The sequence below is a fragment of the Cryptomeria japonica genome, chromosome 7, assembly GCF_030272615.1.
Source record: "Cryptomeria japonica chromosome 7, Sugi_1.0, whole genome shotgun sequence".
NCBI classification, from domain to species: domain Eukaryota; kingdom Viridiplantae; phylum Streptophyta; class Pinopsida; order Cupressales; family Cupressaceae; genus Cryptomeria; species Cryptomeria japonica.
The window spans coordinates 336271436-336297085 of NC_081411.1; the positions used below are offsets into that span (position 1 = coordinate 336271436).

Consider the following 25650-nt stretch of genomic DNA (forward strand, 5'->3'; position numbering starts at 1 on the left):
AAAAGGAGGAATTGGGGGTTGTTCTTGTGTGTTTTTAGGAGGTGCATTTGGTTGTTCTTGTGGGTTTTTAGGAGGTGCATTTGGTTGTTCTTGTTTTGGATTAGAAGAATCTGGTTTTTGAAACAAAAAATGAAAAAACCTAATCAAAATTAATGAAATTAAATTCAAAATGTAAAACAAATTACATAAATCAGAAAGAAAGACAAAAATAAATAAAAACTAATTTTGATCCATAGCTTGGAGGACAAATCTAGCACCCCATTCATGGTTTAAGAGAGGAAATGGGGAAAAAACGAAGTTAAAAACGTGCTATTCACGGGTAAATGAGACCCATTTTTTTTAAAAACTTTTTTTACCAGGCACCACGTATGCGGTTTTATTTGGATTATTAGCGTATACGTGCTCATTTTCCTATGAGCAGCGCATACGCGGTCAATTCCCTAGGAGTAGCGTGTACGCGCTCATTTTCCTAAAAGCAGCGCATACGTGCTACCTTTTCTAGGTTTGGGAAGAACAAACCTAAGCGCGTACGTGGGAATTTCAAATTTCAAAACCGCGTACGCGCTACTTGTTTTTCCATGTTTTTTTTGGGTGGTGTCCACTTTTCTGACCACCATCTTTATGCACACACTCGTTGACATATAGGGAATATTCTGGATTTAAAAGATGAACCTCGAGAAAATGAATTGTGATGTGAATCCATACTTAGGAATAATTATTCCAAATAATCATTTCAAGTAAAGGATGTGGAGGAGAAAAGACTTGTTATTGATAAACTGTCAGAACTTGATCTTTTCGACATGGTTTGGCACGAATGAGTATGCAGTTTTCAAATCATGACAGATCCCGCGGCCAATATTTTAGGCCAGTTCCTAAGATTTGTTTTATTTAAAACAAGTTACTTCCCTTTATTATTTGCCCAAATTGGTAAGTAGAAGGCTAATGCAGGCAACATTTCTTGCTCCCGACTCTATGAATTCTCAGTTCTGCATGAAAGGTGAGCACAAGTTCTTCCTCTTTTCTTGTTGGTTTTAATGAATTGAAAGTGTTATTTGATACTTCAGTCGGTTCAGTCAATTCTTATTGCTGTGCATTTTCTAATTGTAAAGCTAAAATGAGACTGAAAGTACCTCAAGTAGACCAGAAGTCTTGGCTAGTTAGTTCCTTGCCTGACATAGGAGATACTTTTCTGCTATTAGTAGATTTAAATGAATTCCATGAAAGAATGTGAAATTTTGCTAGCTCCCCTTTGATGCAAAAAAATTTAGATAGTGGGTTGATAGAAGCTGCTGCATTTCCTCCCGATGTGTCATGTCCAGAAGTAGTTTTGGAATGTATGAGAAGATATGATCCTATAGAGAGGTGTGTAAGAGATGCAAAGGGTAAGATTTTTCTTGCAATTAATCGGGAGGTTGTTTTCGTCGTAATGAAAATACCAGAGAGAGAGCAATATGAGGACTAGATAGTATGCAAGTCGCAAGGGATTTTCTCTGAGAAGAAGTCATGTTATAGGAGTGTCATTGCAAGAAATTGGTTATTAAAATTTCAAAAGGGGGGTTCAAGACTGCCAAGCCCATTAATGTGAGAGCATCTGATTCAGGAAGTAAGGGAAATAGTCATTTTATTGCATAGAATATGAGGAAATCATATAGCCTTTTATTGGGAGGATTGGATGTATTTCTTTATTCAGGTCATTTTTGGTGACAAGAGATACATAGATTGGACAGAGTTAATTACTAAAAGAATGCATGAGGGTTTAAGTTGTTTTGGGAATAAAAACTTCCATATGTCATCCTACCTCATATATTGTTTAGCTTGTACTCGTCAATGGGTAGGTCTGTATCATGAAACTTGGTAGAATGATATGAAGATATATGAATATCATCCGCATTTGCAACAGCATAGGGTTACTAAAAATCATTATAAGGTTCACAATATTTTCCTAGGCAGGTTAGTATTTGAATTGAATGGAAATGTTCATAAGAGATTGACTGAGGAAGCTATGCAGTTTATAAATATATATGGCAGCTTCTATATTCAGTTCTCTAGGTTCACTTATATGAGGGTTGGTGGCTTTGAAGGAGAACCCTACAAATTGCCGAGGTATGCCTTTGACAGACAAGTATTAATTGAATTTTGCAGGCAATTGGCTCATATAGATAAGAAATATGGAGAAGAACACTAGACAGGGGTTTCCTTTCCCATTGAGCTTACCTACTACACTTGTAGCAGTGTCTCAGATGCTTTGAATTCAGAATTAGAGTTCAAAAGGTTCAATTTTTAGTTGTACTTCCCCCACACTGAATTTGATACTAAAGGATTTGCAATGACACACTTTACATTCAGGGAGAATTTTTGACATGTACTTGATTTAAAAGACTTTTGGGCAGATTGTATGGATGAGTATGAAGTCCAAAAAAGAGCTCACCTGAGACTCATAGTGAAGCACATTTGGGATTATGGTCTGAAGACAAACACTGCAAATATTGTGGATGATGAAAATGATTTGCTTGATTCCAAATTTGTTGATGATAGGCAGCCAGGGGTAATACCAGAGATTGACTAGACAAAGGATGAGGAAGAACAAATTCAAACTAGGACAATCTTGGTCATTCGAAGAATAGAGAAGTGGCTTAAAAAGAAAAGACCAAGCAGAATCTCATGGAAAGATTCAACCTCACCCACCGAGGTCTTGGTATCTAATTCTTTTGTCCCATCTTGTGCTGCAGGTTCACAAAAATAGGAAAAAGGAGGACATAGAGAAAAGACAGTGCAAACCAAAGAGCAGACGACTTCTGTTAGAGTTACCCACTCAAGAACAAGAGGTGAAAGACATTCCTTTCCTGTTGATACTATAGTATTTGATCTTGAGATGGATGCTACTTCAATTGATCCAATGAAAGAGCGACAAGGTCTAGCAGATGAGGGTAATAATCAGTAGGAATAGGAAGCCCCAAATGAAGTTACTATTATGGTAGTCAGGGACGAAAAAGAAACTGGAACTGACCCAGAAAGGTCTCAAGTTCCTTCAGGACCAGTATGGTTAGAAAAGATGTTAAGCAACAAGAAGAGAAATATTGTTCCAGCCTCGATTCAAGTTGAAGTTATGGTGAGTAAGTGCCTGGGAAAAACTCCTAAGGCAAAGAAGTCAAAAACCATGTCAAAGGTTGATTTTGATGCAGATAGTGGGAACTGGATTGCAGAGATAGCACGTCCATTAATAGATGAGAAGACAAAGAGCCCTACAACTCAGGACTTTGCTATTGAAAGGATTAAAATTGGAACTGCCTCTTGAGCTACAGATGTGCTTCATCTTGAAGCTTCAACAAAGAAAATCATAACCAGGACCTGGAAAGATGAGAAGGATAAACATCAGATGAAAGAGATGTTACGGAGAATGGCAGAGTATATTGAGGCAATCAATGATCCAAATCCTCAACCTCTATCACAACTTCCAATGTCTTTCGATCCTAAGTCCCCTACAAATCAGACGACTCTGGAACAAATACAGAAATGTAGGTTGATCACAAAAATTGTGATGGAGTGGCTAGAAAGAATTCAGAAGTCTGGTGCAGAATATAGTGTTAATTTAAGCAGAGTATATATGGGGCAATACAAGTCATGAAGGAATTGGAAGTCGAGATCATCAATTGAAAAAATGAAGAAGCTAAATGGGCGCCAAAAGTTGCGCAGATGCAAGAAGTGCAAAATTATGGGGTAATGAAGTTTCTTGCAGAAAAACCTATGGCAGGTTTGAATGATAGTATTTTGTATGTGTGCCAGAAGAATATTGAATGGAGAAATTCTCTGATAAAACAGGCTTATGAGGACTTCACGAAACTGATAAATCAACTCGCAGAGTTAGTCACCTCCATGAGAAATGAACTCATGTGTATTGGGATAAAATGTTTGAAATATGATGGAAGAACCCTTGAGATAGTTGAGGTTATAACCAAATCATTCAAGGGAAAAATCAATTATGTGAAAGAAGCTAAGGGTTTAGTTCCGGATGACCTAAGTGTGATTGCTAAGATTGAATCACTCCTGTTTTTATGCATCAAACATTTGGATAGTCACTCTGACAAAGTTGCACAGGTTTAGAAGGAAAAAGAAGTTTGGAAGCAACGAATGGCACACGTGGGATTACCTCATGACAAAATCATTCAGCACTTTGCCATTGCACATGTGGATTGGAAGAAAGAAGCAGTTACCAAAACTGCATAGTAATATTTTTCAATAATGATAGATCCTTTTACTTGTTGGTAGCAAAAACAATTTTATTTTGATGCTGGTTTCATTGACTTTGCAGGGTGGAAGTTGTTGGCTTTCCGTGTTTCCCGTTTTAACTGTTGGCCAGGTTGTGGCTATATATCTTTGTTTTTGAGACTCTAAAAAGGTCTGAAAAAATGTGATTTTTTGACAGTAGATAATATTTGTGTTTTTCTTTAAAGAATTGCTAGAAAATGGAATGATTGATCAATCAATATAAGTTATGGTGTTATCTTTAAATCTAGGTGTTTAAGGAATAGTAATATTTTTTGAAAAGTTTTCTATAAACATGATATCATTTTATGCTCAGTCATTTCTATGTTTTCTTCAATTCATGGTTACCATTAGTTGTTAGTAGACTCATTACGTATTGATTTGCACTGATCCCCCTTGTCTTGTGAGGCACGAGAGAGTATCGATTAGCCTTCAGTATTGCTGAGCTTCTACTATGCTTCTAATTTATACAGTGAGAATGTTTGTGAATCAGAGTCTGTGAAATCTCATTAAATTCTTTTTAGAAGATTTTCTCTACTTTAGTTTGGAGGCATTCATTTGTGTTGATGGATGAATGCTAAATCCTTTCAATGCTTTCTAGTAAAAAGTGTTTAGCATTTCATTTATATAATAAATTCATTGTAAATCATACGAGGAGCTGCCCTCTAATGCAGAGGTTGAATTTTAATCAATTCATCCAACTATTGGTAGTTTGTTTCTTTTCATAAAGGGAAAACCAGAGTTATATTTTTGCTTAAGGAAGATAATTATTAAGATTTTAGAAAAGAGACAAATCTATTTACCAACAATATGATATCTCTGAAATGGGTTCAGATGTTTTGGGAGTTATCTCTAAAGTCGATTCAAACCGAGATTCATAAGATTGATGAAAAAAATTCTCATCCTTATTTTCAATAAGAATATTGGACCCAAAATGAAATCTATGTTTTCTAGTGAAACACCTCTTTCCTTGTTGAAACTCATTTCTATCTTCAGATATTTCTTGAGATACTTTTTCATGAAGTTTTATTATAACATCTATAATAGCTTCTTGTTTAGGAGGGAAACTCGACAAATAGATATCCATAACAATTATCTTGTCTACTCCACAAATGGTACTATAAGAATCTGTACTAAACATTCATCCAGTAATAGTATAGGCTCGCATAGCAATTACTTATTTTGGTTCAGGCATTTGTTCATATAATCTCACTAAAGAAGGAGCCATTTTCATGGTCATAGTTTCAACTGTTATAAGTAAGTTGGCTTGCCTAGGACTGGACCTTGGCACCAAACTGTAATGATCAAAGTTGAATCACGAACCTATTAATAAAGAAAATTCAATAAAATAACAACTAGCACCATAAAGGAGCGGCCATAGCCTAGAGAGTCTTTCCCAATTGGACAAACTATTTAGAGTAGTGGAAATCACTAAATTTGAAGTTTCTTGATCAAGTAAAGATGATTCTATAAGATTTATTGCCGACTTTAGATTTAGATAATTTTTTACTCGCCTTTTATTATTCTGAAACTTGGGAGTTAAGACCGTTCCAATGCTCCTTTTCTCCATGCATAAACTAAACCAACAATTAAGATAATCATGAAAATATAAACTTCTATAAATGTAAATAGACCCAAAATATCAAAACTCACGGCCCACAGATAGAGAAAGATTGTTTCCACATCAAAAACAATGAAAACTAAAACAAATATATAATAATGAACTCTAAATTGGATAAAGGTATCTCCCATTGGTTCTATACCTGATTCATAACTAGTGCCTTTCTCTGACCCTTTACTTATTGGAGCCAAACTTCTTGAAGTTGAGAATGCCAGAATCAGAATAAGACTAGATATGGATAAATATATCCAAAAAGTACCATATTTAGAAAATAGTGTTAGGTCCCGGAGACAACTGAGAGGGGGGGGGGGTGAATCAGTTGTCCAATAAATTCAAACCAAAATTAACTTAACCAAAACTTAATGCTTAATGTCGGTAAACCAAACTTTATGCCGGTAGACAGTTTTATTAGTTAATTGTAGTACCGGTAAATATTAATGCATGAAACAGAAAGACAATAACATCCACAACACATAACACAAATATTTGTACGTGGAAAACCCGTAAGGGGAAAAACCACGGTGGGAAACCTTACCCACAATCAGATGATACTACTGCAGATAGTATGTGTGTACAATATGGAGTTTGCACATGCAGAAAGGCCAGTTGCCTAGAGCTCACTGCTCAAGATTCACAAAATGGGAGTCACACTGACTACAATTGGATGGTTAAATCCAATGATAATGTACTGCTCAATATAGCATCTTCATATGCTGGATTTAGTACCGGTTTAGCTTTGATTATCTTCCTCAAAACCTTCCTTCAATCTTCAAATGATGTCTGCATGTATAGCTCTGCTTATTTTCGCATATACCTTGTTACAATCCTTTTCCCAATCCTATATCAATCTCACAAATGAGATCTTACATTTATACCATAACCTAAGACCAATTGAGTATGTCGGCTCACTAAAAATATTACAATAAAATCAATTATAAATAAATCAATATGCGATGCATGATGTCAGCTCAATGCTTACAATAATAACAAATCATCTCCATAACGTGTCGTGTTGATCTAGAATAGATATGCTTGCCAGTGCATAACCTGGACCTATTTGCCGCTAACAACAAATATGCAAACCCGAATAGATAAATAACCAAATCGCTAAAACCAAGTGATCAAATAATGGCTTTGACATAACCAAGTAGTTTCCAAGTCATTCCAAGTGATGGTGAACCAAATACCGGTGACTGTGCATAAATCACTGAACATGTCAGTGGACAAAACCAAAGATCTCCAAGTGCTGATAAGGTTGACAAGTGTTGACAAGTGTTAACATCAATGACACAACCATATCAACATATCCAAAATACCAACAAATAGAAATGTAAATAGATTCCTATTTAAATAGATAAAATTCTTCTATTTATTGTCAATTTATTAATCACTTCTCTCCCCTCCCAAATGATTAATTATCATTTATTATATTAATTCAATGTTTGGTCTATGACTTAACACCAAAATTAATAAAATAATATTATGTATTTAATACATTTTAAATAATTGATCCTAAAAGAACTTGTACAGTTTGGCTAACTTCACATTGGTTCATGTTGTAACATGTGAATATGGTTTGATGTAGGGAACTTTATTTATTGAAATAAGGGATCTTTTAGGGTTGTTGTTTCTAACTATGTGAGATGTGCTAGCAAGTTCAATTTTATATATTTGTTCCATTTTTCAATATTTTTAGATATTAAAATAAAATATTGAGGGATAATTTAAATGAATTTGAAAAATAAAGTTAACAAAACTAAACGATCTAATTTAACATATTATTTGAATACTTGATATATAATATATTTGTACTTAGATGCTAGCTAAGGATTGGCCTCATGAAAACCTTGTATTCCCTAAGGAGGTTCTACCCCATGGTAACACTCTTTAATGGAACTCTAACTTTAGCTGGTCGTGACCAAGAAACCATTGGTTTTGCTTGGTGGGTTAGTAATGCCTGACTTATTAATTTGTCAGGAAAATTACTTGGGGCTCATGTGGCTCATGCTAGATTAATTATATTCTGGGCTGGAGCAATGAATCTATATGAAGTGGCTCATTTTGTATCGAAAAAACCTATGTATGAACAAGGATTGATTTTAGTTGCCCATCTAGCTACTCTAGGATGTGGAGTCAATGCTTGTGGGGAAATTGTGGACACTTTTCCCTATTTTGTATTTGAGGTACTTCACTTAATTTCTTCTACAATTTTAGGCTTTGATGGTATTTATCACACCCTAATTGGACCTGAAACATTAGAAGAATCATTTCCATTTTTTGGTTATGTATGGAAAGATAGGAACAAAATGACCATAATTTTAGCTATTCACCTAATCTTGCTAGGTGTTGGTGCTTTTCTCCTAGTGTTTAAGGCTTTGTATTTTGGTGGCATATATGATACTTGGGCTCTTGATGATGGAGATGTAAGAAAAATTATGAACCTTACACTTAACCCAAGTAGTATATTTGGTTATTTACTAAAATCACCTTTTGTAGGAGAGGAGTGGATTGTTAGCGTGGACAATATAGAAGATCCAATTGGAGGACATATGTGGTTAGGTTCCATTTGTATCTTCGGTGGTATTTGGCACATCTTAACAAAACCTTTTGTGTGGGCTTGTTGCACATTTGTATGGTCCGAAGAAGCTTACTTATCTTATAATTTTCGCAGCTCTCTCTATGTTTGGTTTTATTTCTTTTTCTTTTGTTTGGTTTAAAAATATAGCTTATCCTAGCGAGTTCTATGAGCCTACTAGCCCAGAGGCCTCCCAACCACAAGAATTTACTTTTCTAGTTAGAGACCAGCATCTTGGAGCTAATGTGGAGTCTGCCCAAAGGCCTACTAGTTTAGGTAAATATCTTATGCATTCTCCTACTAAAGAAACTATTTTTGGAGGGGAAACAATGAGTTTTTGGGATCTTCATGCTCCTTGGTTGGAAGCTATAAGAGGTCCTAATGGTTTGGACATGAGTAAGCTGGAAAAAGACATACAACCTTGGCAGAACGACCTTCAATAGAATATGACTTGTGCTCCTTTAGGTTCTTTAAGTTATGTGGGTGGTGTAGCTACCAAGATTAATGCAGTCAATTATGTCTCGCCTCGAAGTTGGTTAGCCACCTCTCATTTTGTTATAGGATTTTTCTTTTTCGTAGGTCATTTGTGGCATGTAGGAAGAGCTCGTGCAACTGCAACAGGATTTGAGAAAGGAATTGATTGTGATTTTGAACCTATTCTTTCCATGACCCCTCTTAACTAGACCATAGATAAAAATAGATATTATTTTTATTGAAAGGCAGGATAGTGATATCCTTTGCCATTATTCTTCTAGTTGAATCCTTGTTGCTCGGCTATATTCTATAGCCGAGCATTTTTTTGGTATTGAACTAAGTTCTATCTATGATTTTTCTTTTTCATAAGTTAGGTTTAGTTGTTCGACGAACAAAAGGAGAGAGAGGGATTTGAGTCCTTGATAGTTTTTGAACTATACTGGTTTTCAAGACCAGAGCCATCAACCACTTGGCCATCTCTCCCAAATTAGCATAGCTCATTTTATCCCGACAGATAATATATGTCTATAGGGCTATTAGTTATATATATCATGATGATAAAAAAAATTGATTCTTTTATATTAAAGTAAAAATTTGATAATTTCGAATGATTTATTTATGATCAAATAAAAATCTATAGTGCATTTTACTCAGAATCGACCAAATAGGGATCTAATGGTATAGCCTTTTGAATCTGTTGGAAACTTTATAAGATCGCAACCATGACTATATATACACATATACATACATATACATATACATATACATATACATATACATATACATATACATATACATATACATATACATATACATATACATATGTGTGTGTGTATGTATGTGTGTATGTATAGGCATGCATGCATGCATGTATGTATGTATGTATGTATGTATGTATGTATGTATGTATATACATATATATATGTGTGTGTGTGTGTGTGTGAACATATATACACATATATATGTATATATGTATGTATGTATACATGTATATATATGTATGTGTATGTATATATATGTGTGTGTGTGTGTGTGTGTAAACTTTGGAACCATAAAATCTTGACAATCAAACGATTAGATACATATGTGCAGAAATACCAGAGAACTCTTGATCGGGGAGTCTCATAGGAATCATGATAGGCAAACAAAATTATTCCTACTATAAGGATCCACTAGAAAACTCACAATCATAGGGTCCAAGTGATAGGATTTCCAAGTAACACATTAGGGAACCATCAGGTGATATTTGATAATAAATGTACTTGGGGATGAATCTAGAAAAAGGGAATGGATTGAATGATAGGGATTCTTAATACCTTTCCAATACCACAAGAACAACAAAAAATAGAGATTGTGGCAAAAATTTACAAGCTCGGGAGTCCAAAATGTAGATCTAATTTCAATTAATAAAAATTAGCAACAAAGGGCAAAATTAGGCAAAATAATGTACTCGATCACAAAGGTGGTGGAACCAACTTTCCAATGAAACATGGAATTCAAAAAACTAATGATGTATGCGCAAGTTATGCTAATTTTCCCATCGCGACTCATTGCACAAAAATGAATTTTTTTTAAGCACCTAGGAGATGCCCCCCTAGACGCCCATGTGATCCCAATTGCTAGTGGAGGCAAAAAAGTAGTACACCACTAGTGGCGAGGGGCGCCGATAGGGCGGGGGACGCTATTAGAAGTGAGCCTCGCCACCTTGAACTATAAGCCCTTGCATAGAACCCAAATAATATATGTTGGCCATTGCACATAACCAATCATGGTGATGAGGGAAAATGCATATCTCACGCCATAAATATAGTATATAATAAAACATGTCGGCATAGGTACAACACAAAAATGGTCACCACATCAACAACAAATAAATAAGATTTGATTGAATAAACCGTGCGATATAGGAAACAATGCATACCACATACCATGTAAACATATCGATGTGATGCCAAAATACCAAACATTGATGAATCTCGATTTACCCATCTTTGAATTTAATAATTAAATTAAAAATTAGAAAATAACTGTACTCTGATTTTTAATTTAATTATTAAATTCAAAAAACTGTCTTTTATGACAAACCCTTTTGATGCTGCATAGACAATTTGGTCCAAGAATCTGCCAAGCCATGAGACCTAGAATATATGCAGGAACTCAAGCTGTAAATATCGATGCCTTCACCGTATAGGGCACATGCAATAAAAATGCTGACCACCAAGCATGTGAAATAAGTGATAATCGATTACAAAAACTCTGGTCACAAACTAAACAAAGTCTCTAAGCATAGCATCATGCCAATCACAGAAGATAGTACACTTTCAGGGAACAGTCCTAAACTGGACGAGTGCATACAAACAATAAGCATACAAATCATTTTGGTCAATAAAAAGGCGGAGAAATGAATTTTCGGTACCCCTGAATGACAGCACCAGAAAAGATATTGTGGAAACCATGTGCCAAGGAAACCTTCAAACCGCCGATATAGCAAGCGCGCTACCAGTAATACGTTCTATGCAAACAATAAGGTGTATGGAGCAAAAGACGAATGCCACAATAATTTCTGACCGTCTGATTTTAGCGATCTTGAGAAATGAGAATGAAGGTGGCAGCTGTAAACTAATACGATCGAGGCTGCCAACTAAGGCGAGCTGAACACAAAGGGATGAAGACCGGGGCTAGAACCCTGCAGGTTGACCAACATTTCAAAATCTGACTATCCCATGAGGAAAAGACTCTATTAGTGCTTGAATTTTTGAAAACATGACTCATTGCGACTTCCAAAAGGGAACCCTCAATCTTACTCAGATTCTCTAGGATGGTTGAAGACTAATTTTTTAAAATTCTTTTATTTCTTTGAAGCCAAATATTCTATATGAAAATAGAGGGGCTAAGGATATAGCTACAAGAAAAAGTAGAGGAGCCATAAAGAGAAGGCTAAGACTGTAAGTAATTGAGCAGTGAATAGTGAAGGGGGCCAATTTAATCCAGCACAGATTGGAGCTAATTCCAGCCAATTCCAGTAGGAATGAGAAAAACCATAGTTAAGCATTAGATGGTTAGTAAAATCAAAAGATCTACAACATAAGACACAAGAAAAGTAAAGAAGCCAAACAAACAAGGTCGAGACTAGAAGTGATTGAGCAGCGAAAAGTGAAGTGGGGGACATTCCAATCCAACATAAATTCGAACCAATTCCAATAGGATTGAGAAAACTCATAATTAAGCAATAGATGGCCAATAGACTCAAAATCTTTACCACATAAGAGACAATAAAACAAATGAGTGATGCCTAGTCTATCTAATTTAATGCTGAAACTTGAAACTTGTCCATTTCAATTTTTTATTTTAATATAATTGTTGTCACATAAAATTGTACTTTGCTAAATTGGATCTAGCTTAACAATGACACAACGGAAAAGACCCTGAAGTGTGGAATGTTGCATGAGGAGGTCTAATCTCTAAAGAAGGTTGGCTTTCTTTCTAATCCACTTGTGCAATTGTTGAACCAACCCAAAAATTTAACTTCTACTTCTAAAACTACTCTAATAGCTTTGCAAGAGGAAAAGAGAGAAGGAAAATGTAGAAATGTAAGGAGGTGATATGCCAAGAAGAGAAGACATATCTCTTTCCCTGCCCCAAAATGACATAAAGAACTAGTCAAAACACCATGAGAGGCACAAAGTTTAGTTTCATTGACCCTTGAGCACAAATATGGAGGTTAGGGTTTAAAGACGGTGAGAGGGAAGAAGATTTTCCACTATCAACACCTACAAATAAGTTTAACATAGCATATCAGTGGTAAAATCCATGAAACATATGCTCTGTATGAAGCTAAGGAAGTATACACAACATACACAATTGAAGCTAGATAAGGATGATACCCTTTATTCATTCAAAGGCCGGAGGCCAAACTTACAGTTTTAAATATGTGAGAAAACCTTACAAGTCTGCAAGATAAATACTTAGCAAAGAAGAAAGAGATAGGCTCAAAACAAGGAGAAACAAAGCTTTCTTTCTAAAGGAATTAAACCCCTACAAATGAGTCTTAACAACATATAAATAACCATCTATCCACATAGAAGAAACCCACATGAAAGAGGGGGAAACCATAGATTTCATGTCGAATCCCATGTGTAGGAGAATGTCAGGTGGAAGAGACATGAAGGCAGCTAGATCTGACTAAGAAAATGTATTGAGAGTCCACACCATGCCTTGGCAAGGCAATTTTATGAAAATACATGCATCTGGAATAAGAATCACCTAAAAATCCAAGGATCTAGAGCATGCAGATCTCATAGGGAAACCACCAAGAAGCAATAAATAAGCATAGTCGTGAAACCCACTTGATGGAAAATTGCAAAACACATTGAATGCACCCTTGTATCTTCATGAATCCAAATGGGCAAATTGCAAGAGTTGGTAGAGCATTAATATCTATGAGTGTTGATTACATCGAATTGGAGCAGTTTCGAGTGTCGAAGATTGAGAATTGAACCTCAAGGAAATCGTGGCTACAAAGTGTCAACAGAAAAGGGAACCCATGAAGTCCAAAGGCTAAAGGAACCAAAAAGAGATGGGTGGCAGATTGATGATTGGGCATCGGGCATCACTGATAACCCTTCTAAACTTGAAATGGTTATTGGGGCTAGTCTTTACATGTCCTAATTTGTTGCAGTTTTAGCACGTTGGATCTTGTTGTGATTCATTTCTACTCATCCTATTGTTTCCATTTCCTATAATAATTTCATTCATTTTTATGTTATATCTACACTCAATGCCTTGCACCCAAATTTGTTGCAAGCATAACAATATCCATTGAAAGATTGAACATTTCTACCATAGTTTGTATTTCATATCTATTCCAATTCATCCTAGTTTTACATACATTTACCTTGTGCCCAAAATTATTGCAATCATGACACTATCCACTAAATGACTGTGATTTTGATTTGACTTCTACATTCAGTAGCTCTATGTCTAAATTGTTGCAAGGTGTGTGCCCTTCGTCTCCTTGTGCTATGTAGTGCAGTGCTTGGGTTTGTGACATGCCTTAACCACCTCCTATGGATTATCTATGTCTAGTGTTTGTATCGGGCATAACAAGTCAATCTTTTGTTGCAATGGCAACCACACTTGTAACAAGTGGCATCAGATCTTGGTCACGGGTTCAAACCCCTCACTTGCACTAGGGGGGATTGTTGCAAGGTGTTCGCACTTGGTCTCCTTGTGTTGTATAGCGTAGTGCTCAAGTTTGTGGCATGGCTTAACCGCCTCTTGTGGATTCTATGTCTAGTGGTTGTATCGGGCGTTAACAAGTTGATCTTTTGGTGCAATGGCAACCACACTTGTAACACAAACTTGTACATGAAAAATAGTTTTCATTGAAGGTTAAATGCCTCATTTTAGTAGGAGAGGTACTTCTAACATTGTTCTCATTTTGGATAAGAATGTAACCTTTTTAATCTTTATTAGAGTTAATCAATTCATCCTTCACCTTTTATTTACCCTTATTTTGCTTGTTGGAAGTTGGAAAGCTTTCTTTTTTCTCAAGAGCAATTCCACCTTTGCCTTTATTTTGTTTTTGAGCATTCTACATTGCATCAATGGCTTCACTACCTCCTTTAAGCTTCAATCCTTTGTCAATATGTTATTTTGCGGCTTTTAATTCTTTCTTCAACTTAGCCACTTCCTCTTCAAGTTTGATACATTCTTTGGTTTTCTCATCAAGCTTTGTCTCAAAATCATCTATGACCTTCTTGCCTTATCAAGTAGACCCTTTAGGTAGGTGATATTTTTAACTACATTCTTTTGTTTATCTCTACATTTACCTAGATCTGCCAGAGCTTCTCTCAATTCTCTTTCCATATCCATAATTGCATTAGCATCCCAAACATTAAGGTTCATGCTTTCTTTTCCAAATGTAGTCTTCAAATCTCAAATCTACCTCATTGGTTAAAATTGTTTCCTCAAGAACCTTGCTCTAATACCAATTGTTGAACACTACTAGATGCTGAAAAGGTAGGGGGTGAGTCAACATACATAAAAACCAATCATATTAAACCTTTACCACACCATAAATGTAATTCATGAAAGTGAACAATAGAAATAACAAGGAAACCACAAAGGAACACCAAGATTTTTATGTGGAAAATCCAAACTAGGAAATACCACAGTGAGAATCACTCATAATATATGTATAACTATTTTTTAAAATTTAGGCCATATAGGCCAAGGAGATCATTGCCCTTGAGAGAACTTATACAAGCTAGGTGCATTTCCTTAGAGTAAGATACAATGAGGTCTTGCACAAGTGAAGATCACTTCTTTAAGGAAAGATACATAACCTTTGAAATAAAAAGTGACTGAATTGCAAGAGTATTGTGTCTATCGAAGTATAGATTACAATTTACAATTTTGAAAATAGTCTTCAACTCTATCCTCCTCCACATCCAAACCTCTTTATTGCATCACCATTGTTTCACACATCTACACACCCAACTCACAATGATTCTATTCTTTATGTATCAACTGCAACCTTGAAAGCATTCATCAAGTCAACCTACAAAGATGTAACATGTACATGTATAACCATCAGCCTCAAACCAATCTCCAAGATAATTCTGGAAGCAAAATGAAACATTTGAAAGGTCACACCATGTTGGGACACCTCTCAAATACATCTAGGATAGCACCTATGCTACCATGCATTACCACATAAGCCAAAAATGTATGAGACAACCACAAGAGATGAAACAGATAACTCCAAACCAATGCAACTAACTCAACCATTAATCCAAACCAACAACAAAACTTGTGAATAACCAAGAGAGCAACATAAAGAATTAAAAATCTTGAAATCATCATTTACAACACTGTATCATCAAACACATCAAGGAATGTGGCATATTCAATCATATCACTTCTTTGTACAAAACTGATAGAAACCCAGACATACATAACTTCAATTATAGATTACTCTGAGCATCAAAAAGATAAGAAATAATAAGATATTATATTGACAAGCATTATAATATGACTGAATAGTCTTCTAACATAGATCTACCACAAACTGGATCAGAGAGCATTCTACACAAACCAATTATTATTGTGTTATCCAGAACACAGATCAACATTCCTTCACATGAACATCTGACATTTGAAGAATATGAACACACAACTGACATACTTCGGTCACATAAACATCTAATACACACCTGCCATAGTCCAAAACAAAAACCAAGCAGGCAGACTGTTCACTAAAATAATCACATTTCTTTGAAACACCACTTAAATACATGAGAATCATTAACAGAGCACAAGAAACTTTATACAACATCATTATTTGCAATCTCAAATATCAGTGAATATAATCTATACAACCAGATGACATCTGAATCAACATGTATCAACTGTATATATATCAACTGAATTCTAGACTCAGAGAATGATTAAGTACAAGTCCGACAACAACCTAACCACATGACATGTCACTTACAACTGGAACCCCCACTAGGTAGAATCCACCTTCACACCTTTAACATCCACTATAGCACTTCACTGTGCCAGACCATACTCAGACGTACTATGAGAGTAGCCTTGGAATTAGCAAAAGTGAAATCTTAACCCAAAATCAAACCTAGTGTACTTGGGAGAAATAATGCATTCATCTTCTACGTGAATATAGTGCTTCAAGTAGTGTACATCTTTGTTGACAATAATACTATTGGTTGTGTCCAAGATAGTTTTATGTAGGCTTTGTAGATCATCTCCCCGATGTCTCTATGAACTTCTCTTTTTGACATGTGGACACCATTGATTGAAAATACATTAAGAGGAAGATAACTGATATCAATATTAATTCCATATAAGGAACACATATATATGATGCACCGAGTGTTTAGATCCCTTGTTTTGCTAGCTTTGAAGATTATTGGAGAGATTTGAATAGATGACTATAATGTCTAATTGTTGTTTCTTCCATACATATTAATCTCTAAAAAGAACTTCACTAAATGAAATATAAATAAGATGAATGCAAAATTCAACTAAAATAATCGAATGCAGTATCGATTGATTTTCCTATAAGTTTTTGGATAACATGGAAATAAGAACTCTTCCAACTTGAGCTCAAATACTATTATGAAGTCTATGTCCCCAAATTTTGCAGCCATACAAATTATTGGTGACACTAAAGTTTGGAAGACATGATTTTATTCTGGCATCTTGAAACTAGAGTAAGAAATACTCTCTCTCAATTATATTAAGTGTACCATAGCCATGGTATATTCTCACTTTTACATCAAGAAGCTTATTTAAGGGAGGTCCTATGAAAGGCACACCAAGGCAGTACAATAGGAAACCACTTAACCAAATTTTCTTGAAAATGAGATTGGTTGAATGTGTACATTTCTTAGTTGTGTTCAAAACCATGACCTTTGTTCTAATTAAATTCACTTGTAGACATTAGTATCACAAAATTAACTCAACATATCAAGGTATCATTGCAAGCCTACAACACTATGTGACATGAGAGTAATGCCCACTACAAATAAATGTAAGTAATTATATCATAAAGAATACAACCATAATCCATATTACGTAAATTTACACCAATATCATCTAATTCATTTATGTAGAGACCAAACAAAATATATGAAAGTAGACAACCATATTTAACACTAATATTGCTTTTAATATCATCTGTAGACTCAACAGGGATTCAAAGTTTCCCAATCACCCTCTCATAAATTTTGATGACAAGAACAATCAAATGTTTTAAAATCTACCTGCCTTGAATTCACTATAGTAAAATTATCTTAGAAGAAATCTACAAAAATAATGATTAACCTTACACTTATAAATTCACATTTCTTTCATTGTAATTCCAAAAGTCAATATATAATTTATTATTTAATAGTTCTTTATAAATGTAGATTATAAAAGTTATCCTTTTACACAAATTTATTAGAATATATAAATTAATAAATCATATCATTTAATATTGTAAGAAACATTTTTAAAACTATTTATTAAGTAATTTTGGGAAAGATTACAATATAATAATAATGAATAGGAGATCTAATCCTGTTAAGGTGACATAAGAACTTGTTTACCACAATAATTTGTGTGGTGTTGAAAGAAAGGACATTATCATAACAACTTGTTTACCCCAATAATTTGTGTTGAAAGAAAGGACATTATGCATTGTTAGTGTGGGCTAACCCTCGTTCTAAACAATTCTTGTTTTAGGTTTGTTTTTGCATCTTCCAAATCGTCTGACAAATTCCACTTAAATTTTACAATTTCAGTGAGCGGCTCAGCTCTCATATGATTACAAAACGATTCTGGTAGCTTTCATTCATGGATGCTGTGCAAGATGACAATACTTCTAGCCCTGTTCGCAGCCTCGGGTTCGACACCATCCCCGAACACACAAACACTAAAGCAAGAGAAAGAGAAAGAGCAAGGCATGGACACAGAACAACATAATGCATTCTTACTTTAAGCTGTTTCAAACATGCTCCAATATCAAACAGTTGCAGCAAATCCATGCACACATTATTGCGAGGGGACTCGCCGAAAATGAAATATTGGGGTCTAGGCTTATAAGCGCGTATGGAAAGCGGCAGAGTGTAGATTATGCACGCCTGGTTTTTGACATAATTCCCAAAGAAAGCGTATTTTTATGGAATTCAATGATTACTGGGTATTCCAAGAATGGGTTTTGGGACAAAACCCTGGAGCTCTTTTGCCAAATGCAGAATGAACAAGAAGCAGACCATTTTACATTCCCCTGCGTTCTCAAAGCATGCGCTGCAAAGTCTGCTCTGCAGAAAGGCAGGGAAGTTCATGTTCGTGCAATAACATGTGGATTGGAATCCCATCTGTTTGCAGCGAATGCCGTTATTACCATGTATGCGAAATGCAGGCGTGTGGAAGATGCACGCAAAGTGTTTGACAAAATGTGTCCATCCGAAAGAGATACGGTGTCCTGGAACTCTATGGTTGGAGGGTATGTGCAGAATGGGAAGGGAACCAAGGCTTTGGAATTATACATTCAAATGAAGACGAGGATCGAACCAGATGCAGTGACATTCATAAGCCTTCTTCCAATCTTTTCAGATGTCAATAAAGGTAAGGAGATTCATGCTTGCATAATCAGTAGTGGACTGCATTTGAATTTGCAGCTGGGGAACGCACTTGTAGCAATGTATGCTAAATGCGGCGTTATTGAGTGCGCGCTCAAAGTGTTTGACGGAATGCTTGAAAAAGATGTCGTATCATGGACTGCAATGATCACAGGATATGTCCAGAATGGACAGAGTGGGGAAGCCTTAAAGTTGTTCCACAAAATGCAGCTGGCAGAGGTCAAGCCAAATGCTGTTACTTTCATAAGTGTTCTTCCAGCTTGCAACGCCCTAGTAGCTCTTCAACAAGGTAAGGAGGTACATAATTCAGTTATAAGAAATGGGTTTGAATCGGATGTTTTCGTGGTCAGTACCCTGATAGACATGTATGTCAAATGTGGGAGTTTGAAGATTGCACTTCACTTATTTAACACAATGGTGCATAAAGATCCGGCCTTGTGGACTGCAATGATTTCTAGCTATAGTATAAATGGGTGTGCCGATGAGGCAATTAGGCTTTTCGATCGAATGCTTACGTTAGGATATAAGCCGGACAGTGTCACCTTTGTCGCTGTTCTATCTGCTTGCAGTCGTGCAGGCATGGTGGTGAAAGGCCGGCGTTACTTTGATAGGATGAAACTAGATTATTGCATTGTACCTGGGTTGGAGCACTATGCATGCATTGTAGACCTTCTTGGTCGAGCAGGGCACTTGGACGAGGCATATGATTTCATTGGCAATATGCCGTTAAAACCAAATGATGATGTGCGGGGTGCCTTGCTTGGTGCCTGCAGAATTCATCAAAATATACAGTTGGGAGAGCTTGTAGCAGAACATCTCTATGACCTGAAACCCAAGAAGGCTGGCTATTATGTTCTGATGTCAAATATCTATGCTGCAGCTGGAAGGTGGGATGGTGTAGAAAAGGTAAGAGCAATAATGAAAGACAAGGGGGCGAAAAAGATGCCAGGATATGCCTGGATTGAGATCAAGAAAAAGGTTCATGCATTCCTCGTAGAGGACAGAGCACATGCACAATCAGCAGAAATTTATAAAACATTAGAGGATTTGATCGGGAAAATGAAAGAGGCAGGATATGTGCCCAATACAAACTTTGTGTTGCAAGATGTGGAGGAGGAAGAAAAGGAGCATACCTTATGTAGTCATAGTGAGAAGCTGGCTCTTGCTTTTGGGCTTATGAATATTCAATGCCCTGGTACATCTATCCGAATCATAAAGAATCTTCGCATTTGTGGGGATTGCCACCATGCCATGAAGTTTATCTCCAGAATTGTTGAACGAGAAATAATTATTAGAGACTTGAGTCGCTTTCATCATTTCAAGAATGGGGAATGTTCTTGTGGAAATTACTGGTGATATTAATGGAAAGGATTCAACAAATGGGAGGACTGTTAAGTAATACCGTATGGCGATTTCCACAGTCACCACTTTCAGCTCCAAATCTTTGAGCAGAAATTCATTGTGAAAGATTTTATTGGCTTCCATCGTTTTGAGAAGAGAATGGCCTATGTTCTTAGAGCTCGGGCAATGCTCACTTGAAGGAGACCAAAACCAAAAGGATGAACCACAACTATAAGCAATATGGTGATTTTCAAAACAAAACCATTTTTTAATTTGTTGAGTAAAAACTATTATAGATTCAATTGACTTCCACCATTTCAAGAATGGGCAAACAATCTTATGGAGATTGGACTATGTTCTTGCCAAAACGTTATGGAGGTATTACTTGAAGGAGATCAACTATCACAAAGGGCTTATTGACAAACATTATCATCCACTCAAAATAAATGGAGTAATTTTAAGTTACAGAACCAGGTGATCCACGTGACCAAGAGCACAACCAAATACATATCACAAGAAGCACCAGTTTGTGGTTCTCTTCAATGACTTGCTTTTAACACTGAAGTCTTAAAATCAGATGCTTTATAGTTAAATTCTTTTTAAGAAAGTGCTTCTAACTTCTTTGACAAGTTGTGTATCATTCTCTTGTCAATACATCGTCTAGAATTTGCATTCTATTTTGTTATGGTAAACAAAATAGACCATTCGATGGACTCTTTTTGCGCAAATGCATTTCCTATTACTCTACTATACAAAGACTTTGAAATCTATACGAACGTAAGAGTTTATGCTGTTGTGGCATCTTACTTGATTGAATTTTTGGTATGTTTGATGAGTAGGTCTTTCTTTGAATTTTATGTATGAAATTTTTTCTAAAGGGTTTTCAAAACATAGGCATTTTTCATAAAGAAATAAATCAACTTGTCTCTAGCAAAGCTTGAAGCTAAGAGATAATATGGTATGTTTGTCTACTACTACTACCAAGGGATTTATAAAGTTTTATTGTAAAAAAAATTACAAATCATTGTATATTTTGATCTTAAGAAATCATAAAATCTACAACTTTTTAGCTAAAATGTCAAAAAAATGTAAAATTTTGGTGAAAAAAAAAATATATAATGCAACTTGGATCACCGCCATTTCAGACCATGTGCTGTATCGTAATCAAGAATTGGATTTTTAAATTTTTTGTTTTATTTACAAAATTATAAGTATTATTTTTTCTTTGGTAAACTTAGATTTCTAAGCTTGGCCTAAGCTCAAAAAACCACTTACAAGGGGATATCTTCTCATTGGGTTTATCATTGATACCACTATTAGGGGGCCTCAATCTTCAAGGCATTATTCCCACATTCAAACCCACGAACTCAACAATCCAACAAACACACAACCTACGAGCACTACTACTCAATGAAGCCACACATTTTATTACTATTGCAATAAAGTGTATTGTTTAATAAACAAGTGAAGTGTATCCAATAATATGTGATAAGTGCATGGGCTAGGATGATCATTGAAATCCATTGTTGAGGAGGGAAGTCGCAAATGATCCCAAATACAAAAATGATAAGTAATATTATCATAGAAAAAGAGTGGGTAGGGAAAGATTCCCACACTCAAAGGAGGTAGCCTTAGATCCAAGGTATTATTATTTAGGCACAACATTATATAGGGGAAGGTGTGATGCCTAAATGATAGGGTGATATACCAATAGAAACTCATTTGAAATGGGAAAGGTATGATGCACCTTCAACCCCTAATTTGAGGATACAAAAATTAAAGCACAAAGAACATGGGAAAAGCATGATACCCCAAATGTAAAAATATGACAATGCAAGCTAAAATACTATAGAGAAGGCGTAACACCCCTAATGTAAAGGTCTAAAAATATAATGTCAAATTTGGAATAAGGTATGTGTTGTAAATTAAGTAATGCATGGGATAGATTATGTAATAAAAAATAAATTAACATGTTAATGTTATTTATTAGATGCAAGGTTTTAGTTAGTTATTAGTTATATGAAGTTGGTAGTTAGTGGTTTGAGTAGTTGGAAAACATAAAGGCTTTATAAAGTCATGTAATATAGTACATTGGTGTTGAAAATAAATGACTTAAAATTTGTGTGATGAGCCTTGTGATTTTTTTTGTCGTACATATGTTGTCATTGATGTCAAGAAAGATCAAGGAATATGTCCAAGGATGAGTGATGTGAAGAGAACATGAAGATGGTGTTGGATAAATTTGATAGATACCTTTATTTGGTATCATGATAGAAATCTCTCTTGTGCTTCTCAATATTACCAGATGTCTAGATCTAGCTTCTTCTTGAATGCCCATTTACAACTAATAGGTTTTTGTTCCTCAAGAAACGGTACTAGATCCCATGTAGCATTCTTCTTCAATGCAACTATTTCTTTGTTCATGGCTTCCATCCAAGAATCTACATCATGCATACTCATTGCCTCTTTAATAGTCCTAAGCTCATCAACATTAGCAATTAAAGAAAAAATACAACTAGAATCTAACAATGAATAACCAAACTTTTATGGTGAATAACCATATCTTTTAGGTTGTTGCCTCACATGCGTAGACCTCCTCAAAAATTGAGATTGAGGATCTTGTTCCTCTTCAATATTCTCTAAACTTCTAGAGCTCTCCTCATCATCAGGTCCCATAGGACTACGCAGTTCATCTCTCTTATGAGGGTGGAATCTAAACTAGTACCTCCTCCTATTTCTCTTCCTTCTCTAGCGGCAAATCAACCACAAAAGGTTCCAACGCATGAAAGATAACACTCCTACTATAAAGCACCTTCTCTATAATGGATCCCAAAGCTTGTATCCCTTCACATCGACACCATAGTTGATGAAGATACATTTAACCACCTTGTTCTCCAATTTAGATCTATTTTCACTAGGCACATGACCATATGTCTCATAGCCAAAGACTCTAAGATGTCAAGCATTGAAGGCTTTTTACCAAACCATGCTTCCATAGGGTTTTTTTCAACAAGGATAAAAGTAGGAGATCTATTTATCAATTAACATGTAGTGGCTATCACCTCTACCCAAAACTTCAATTTAACGCCAACATCGCTCAACGCACTCCTAGCCTTCTCCATCAATATTCTATTCATCCTCTCTGCAACTCCTTTTTGTGTGGGGTGTATGGAGTTTTATTATGTCTTTCAATCTTGTGCTCCTCACATAACCTATCGAACTGAGTAGAACAAAGCCCACCATTGTTCTCTATCCTTGAGCACTTAATTTTCCTACTAACCCTATTTTCACACAAGGATTTAAATTTCTTAAATTGATTGAAAACTTCAGATTTACTTCTGAAGAAATAAACAAATGTCCTTCTAGAATAGTCTTCTATGAATGAAACCAAGTACACAGATCTATTTAAATAAGGCATGTTCACTGGACCAAACACATTAGAATGAACATCAAGTCGAAAAACCCAGATTACTTATGAGAATCAAAATAAATGAAACACGATGTTGCTTTCCATATATATAATGTTTGCAAAAGTCAAACTCAAGATTAGAATCATCAAGGCCTTCAACAAAGCTCTTATTTTTCAAGGCTCACAAGACCTTTTTACCTATGTGGCCAAGTCTTTGGTGCCCCAACATTGTCTTCTTAGTTGGGAGCTTCATCTCCAAAGCATTAGCACCCTTAGGTACCCAAAAAACATGACCATCAGATGTTGATACAACAATATTCTTCTCTTCCTGATCTTACGATGAGGATGAAGATTCTAAAGCCCGTTTCTTGGAATTCATAGAAGCAAGTTATTGTAGTAAACCATACATGCATCTAGCTTATATAGAGTGTGTAGTTGAACACCCTTAGCAAGCACCACATAACCTCTAGTCATCTCTCATCCACCTTGCAAGAAAACAATTTGCATTCCCACATTGTTCATCTTGCTAACATAAAGAAGGTTTTGTGTCAAACCAAGAATGTGCAATACATCATCAATCCCCTTCATGTTACCATCGGGGAATCAAATCTTGACTCTTCCATGGCCATCAATCTTCAAGTGAGAGTCATCACCCAAGTACACCTTCCCACCATCATAATCTTTATACTTTGAGAACCAACCCCTGTGAGAGGTCACGTGGAAGGAAGCACCTAATCTAGTCAACCATACATCTTCTGATGCATGGATTGCCAAAGCATTGAAAAAAGCATCTACATCAACTCGAGAGGATCAGTTGGAATCAAAATTAGAGGCTTACCTATTTTCCTTTTTCTTCTCCTCTTTACAAGCTTTCTATAAATGACCCGATATGCCACAGTTCCAACGTTTAGCCTTGGACTTTTTACTAGGGAACAGAGAGTTTTTTAGTGGCGAATCTTCGCCAATTAGCGAATTCCACATTTTTTTTTTGAGGAAATGGCGAATAGTCTGGGGCAACATAGTGGTCAAATCGCCCAAAATTTCAGGGTTAACGGTACACTGTATTCTGGCTTCGCCATTGACCACACACCGTTCGATGTGTATTCCCGTAATATTCGCCTGGAATCACTCAGACGTGGGTATTAGATCACCTCCGTTATTCGCCAGAAATAGTAAAACGACCACGTACCCAGGACCTAATTCGTCAATGGTAAATTAAATGTTCATTGCAGGCATCGGCCAAATTCACCAGTATCAATTAAAACATTATAAGCATTCAAGGACCCATTTCGCCTTGCTTAAATCAAGATGCATTTTCAAATGCTCGCGCAATTTGCCAAAAAATGCAATCATGGATTGATATAAATACACTCTTTCTTACAATTTGTTCATGTTTGATTAGTAAATTTGGGAGCTCTCGATTCACATTCTGCAATTTGAGTTGGAACGTCGAAGTTCATTGTAGGGCAGAGGGCCAGAGTTGCAATCCTGCAACACAAGCCTAGGCAATCTTGATTCCTGATTCAGAGAATTGAGAAGGCATAAAGGTGAGTAATCATTTCTTCATACTTGATAGTATTAGTTTTAACTTTTAATTCGTAGTGAGGGGTCAAGACTCAAGATGTCATAGTCAGACATGGGTGAGACTCCTCAGGGTGGTGAAGGGATTGGGATGTTAGACAAGGGTAAGACTCCTCAGGGCGGTGAAACTGGAGGGATTGGGAGGCCATCAAAACGCCCAAAACTTAAACTTAAAGATACTACCATAAAGTCGTTCTTTGGAATTGGCAAAGTTTCTGGTCCATCAACTTCTGCA

At 35.8% G+C, this 25650-nt stretch overlaps 1 protein-coding gene across 1 annotated transcript; it reads left to right on the top strand.

The window, feature by feature from the left end:
- The first annotated feature begins 18424 nt into the window (after positions 1 to 18424).
- LOC131053171 (pentatricopeptide repeat-containing protein At3g12770-like) lies at positions 18425 to 20440 on the top strand. The gene has a single exon (XM_057987790.2). It carries the CDS (start codon positions 18425 to 18427, stop codon positions 20438 to 20440), a length of 2016 nt encoding a protein of 671 aa, XP_057843773.2.
- The last annotated feature ends 5210 nt before the right edge of the window (positions 20441 to 25650 follow it).